Source organism: Aplysia californica, unplaced genomic scaffold (assembly GCF_000002075.1).
Source record: "Aplysia californica isolate F4 #8 unplaced genomic scaffold, AplCal3.0 scaffold00010, whole genome shotgun sequence".
NCBI classification, from domain to species: Eukaryota; Metazoa; Mollusca; class Gastropoda; order Aplysiida; family Aplysiidae; genus Aplysia; species Aplysia californica.
In genome coordinates, this window is record NW_004797280.1 from 1628701 (window position 1) to 1632858 (window position 4158).

A 4158-nucleotide genomic window follows, 5' to 3' on the forward strand; every position below is an offset into this window, starting at 1 on the left:
GGGGGGCGGGGAGAGGTGAGAAGAAGGAAGACGAATGACGAAAGTAGCGTCGTATACATCTGAGTGTGAAAAGGTGTGTCCATAGAGAGATGGTACACCAGACAGCAGACAAGTTTGCTGAATCAGTTCAAATGGTAGACAAGCTTGTGTAAGAAGACGGGATCTTTTATTGTGGAAGATTTTCGTTTCAATGGAGTGTTTGTTTTCTTTGAAAGGAAGTAGGAGGAAAGGGTGGGGGTGGGGTTGCTCTCAGTGTTAGATTACTTTTCTAATAAATCATTCAACTGTTTGTTTTCTCTGAAAGTACTCATGTACATTCAGTTCGTGTCCCTCTGCAATGTGCTGGTATAGCCAGTGAGCCATGAATGTTTGATTTTTTATTTTGTTTCTGTGGGTCGAGGTTGATCAAAATACAAATTGTACATCATGTACCAAACGAGAGGGGTCAAAATACCAAAGGTGAAAATATTTAGGGTTTTCTTTCGACGCGTTGTCTTTTATTACTTGCTTTTCTCATTCTAATATTTTAAATTTTTAAAGTTCTCAGAGTCTACGCCACAAGAGAAGTTCCTATGATACTCGGTGACGTCCTGTTGTTCATCTGTTATTTTTTTAATTATAAAAAAAAGAATAAAGTCCGCGTTGCCCAAGTCCTGATCTGATTCCCGAGTTACGAGCGCTCCGCAATCCGTCAGTGTATTGCTGTCTTCTCAGTGAGCTTTTGTCAGTTCAAGTCCTGGAGTAGTTGGAATCTGCCACTGGTTGACCCTAGTTTTTGGTCTCCTGTTCTATTGTTTTGTGCTGGGTTTTTTTGTTGTTTTGTTTTTTTGGTGGTGGTTGTTGTTTGTTGGGGGGGGGGGGGAGTTGTTTGTCTTTTTTTCTGTTCTCAACTTGTAGGGATGATGGTGTCCATCAAATCTCTGCCAAGACCAATCTGACCTTCCTTAGTATGTCATAAAGCTACGTCATAAATTAGTGGACTCTGCAAGTAAATTTCCAGGTGGAAATACAGAAATGATTATTGCTTGAGTCATGGCAAGGTGTGAAAAATAGCCCCCCACCCCCTCCCAACATCATTTAACTATAGCTTATATGATAAGTTGGAGGACGAGTCCATTGTCGCGGGAGGTTGATGACATGGACTCTGTCCCATATTGTACTGGGGTGAACTCCGCTTACCTTACTCCCACACACGTGTACAAGGCCACTCACTTGCTCGCACACACAAGGTACGCTGATAAGTGGTATATAGAGAGGTCGACAAAGTTGGGGGTTGCTTGGGTGAGGGGCGGAAGGGGGGGGAGGGTTGAGGAGGCAGAGGTCTAAGAAAGAACTGTGCCTGACTGTTGTGTGTGTACCGCATTTGCTATTACGTACCTATCTCCTCTCTGATCTCTTGCCAGAGTATGCGTATCGTAATGCCCGTTAACTTTGGTGTGAGGCGGTTCTCCATGGCGTGTCGTGGAGGCTGGGGGCGCCTGGCTCATTCCAGCCTCACCTGTCGTCTGCTGGCAGCTGCTGGGTTCAGAGCCCGGCACAGGAAGAGTTGCGTGACTTGCCGCGACACTGGAAAATTCCGGTGTATGGGCAGCAACTCATAGATAGAAATGGTATAGTGGAAATAGTTCCCATGTTATGAGTTACTCCCCTTATTTCGTTTGTGCGATAATGTCTCCGGTAGTCTGTCTGTGTCGTGACGGTACAGTGGTATATATTAATATATGAGCGTACCTACAGATGTAATTAATGCTATATCTGTGCATGACTGTAATTCAACAATATTTATGTTTAACTCAGAACCTCCTTCTTAACATTGCCTCTATAATCTGCATTTTTCATCTCCCTTTTTTGAGTGCACAATAATAGTCACCATTAGATCTTTGTGCTTCATATCAACTCAAAATGAGAGTTCCTGTACATTGTCTGGCCTGGGATGATGTTTGTGTGAATGTTCGGTTTTCAGATATTCATTGGATAGTGAGAGAAAGAGACTGATCAGTGGAAAGGTACAAAGACTGTCAGTTTATCATGTAATTCTAATAGTGTTCAAATATATGTCATTTTCTGAGAATAAGAAAATGTCCCTTTTCAGTTGACTTGTTGTTGTTTTTTGTCCACTCAATTTTCATGCTTTTTTTTTCATACAGAAACCTCAGCAATCCTCAGTTCATGGGTACACTTCTTGACATCTTCAACATGATTTTAGGTAAGATTTGTAATACTTTTTACACCCTTAGTGGGAGGCCACTAGTGACTATTCTCAAAGTTTACGACATGTAACTTGCAACATACATTTTGTTACTCCAATTGCAGGTACGAGTTATTACCATGGACATTGTGAACTATGGACTTTGAAAATGACACTCTGAATTTTAGTGGGTGGTTGGCGGGTGCTCTGGTGTGGTTTGCTCCTTCTTTCCTATCAAACATCTATCGTCCTTATCTCCCCTCCTTCTTTTTTATGTTTGTTACTCTCTTGTAACACCTCTAATCTTCTGGCGCTCATATGACCTTATGCAGTTGCGAGCGCCGTAAAACCTCTACTAAAACAAAACAAACATCTGAATTTTATTATTGTTGTAATCTCATGTGTGCATGTAAAGTGAAACCCTGTTATGACCTGCTTCTATTTGATATGAGATACTGACAATTAATTTGTTTTTACTCTCTTTTTGTTCAACTAAATATCTTTTTATGAAATATCTTTGCATATTAAGATTTTGGTTTTCTGCAGTTTCTTTAGGCTCTCCATTTTTGCAATTATCTGTTGTGGATCCTAATGATCCTTTCTTAAGATGTTGCACTGTTCATAACTGTGGTATAACGAGATAGCACTGATTGTCATCTTGACTAGTTGTAGACTAGAAGAGACCAGAGACAAACATGTGCAGGGGAAAAACGAGTAGCAACCAAACATGTACAGCTTCAGCTGTAAGAGCTAGGATATATGTGTCAAGAACCCTGTAGACGTATATTTTTTAAAAATCTAATACTTGTCATTGTTTATTTTGTCTAAGACCTGTCATATAAACTTAAAAATCAATCCTCACAATATAAAAGCCTCACGGGCGCCCGCCAGCCTTTTGGTCATCAGGCTGATATCTGGAGACTAGATATCTGCAGGCACTTCGAGTTGATGCAGTTGCTTTGAAGTTTCACCAGGCGACTTAGAAATTTAATTTCACTTTTTAAAAAGATACTTTCCAAAGCCTAATTTTATATAATAGTATTTTCATTATCAGCATAAATCAGGAGCAAATTGACGACAAGCACTAGAAATAGGCTGAGTTTACAGAGACTTGTGTTGGGCAGAGATTATCCAGCAGTCATCGAGTGGTTGCCATGTGTAGTGTCTCTGGCGGTCAATTGACTGGCGGTATAACAGAGCAAATTTACACTATTTTGATAAGGACTGTACAACTCTGACAGTTAGAGGATGGCAGAGTAATGAAAAAAATTACCTTTTAAAACCTGAAATAGAAATTACTGTTTTTGTGCAAGGTAGCCATGCTCTTAAAACTTTTATCTATGTATTGTAAAATTATGCATCTTACTTTTAACACATTGCCTTGGAAAAAGCAAATTCGATTCAGCTTATTTTCCATTTTTAATTGCTTTCTCCACAGACATTTATGGCATGTCAGAACTGGTGAACAGTGGCCCCATACAGTCTTTGATACTGCGAATCAAAGAACTGATTAATACAGAAGTCCATCTGATGAAAAGTGTCCAGGAGATCATGGGCTCCCTGAATCTCCTATTCAATGCAGCAGAGAACAATGCTGTTCCCACAAGAAGCTCATCAGTGGAAAAAGTTGAAGACATGGAGATAGACACAAACCTCACCAATGGCAGATCCACCGTGGGCTCAAAGTCCAAGGCCAAGAAGGAAGGCTCTGACACTGAGAGAAAAAGTACATTGATGTCTATAGGATCGTTAGCATCATCAAATAATGGTGTTAATGTTTAGTTGCAATCTCACCATTATTCTGTTTTGTTATGAAAGGCATTTATGAAATTTAAGTATGTTTGAATGTTTGTGTAACTGAAATTGAATTGAGAAATGCTGCTCTGGTTGTGTGTGTAAAAGGGTGTGGACTGCCTGAGAAAGAAGCTGAATGTTTGGGCTGTTGAATAAATTCTTTGTTGATTTGACAA

At 40.0% G+C, this 4158-nt stretch overlaps 1 protein-coding gene across 1 annotated transcript in view; it reads left to right on the forward strand.

The window, feature by feature from the left end:
• LOC101860064 (U3 small nucleolar RNA-associated protein 15 homolog) overlaps window positions 1–4158 on the forward strand; it is a gene marked incomplete in the record, with an annotated part of 89638 nt that extends 85480 nt beyond the window's left edge. The window contains 2 exon segments of the mRNA XM_013083124.2: window positions 2148–2206; window positions 3627–4158. Coding sequence (XP_012938578.1) covers window positions 2148–2206; window positions 3627–3970 — 403 coding nt within the window.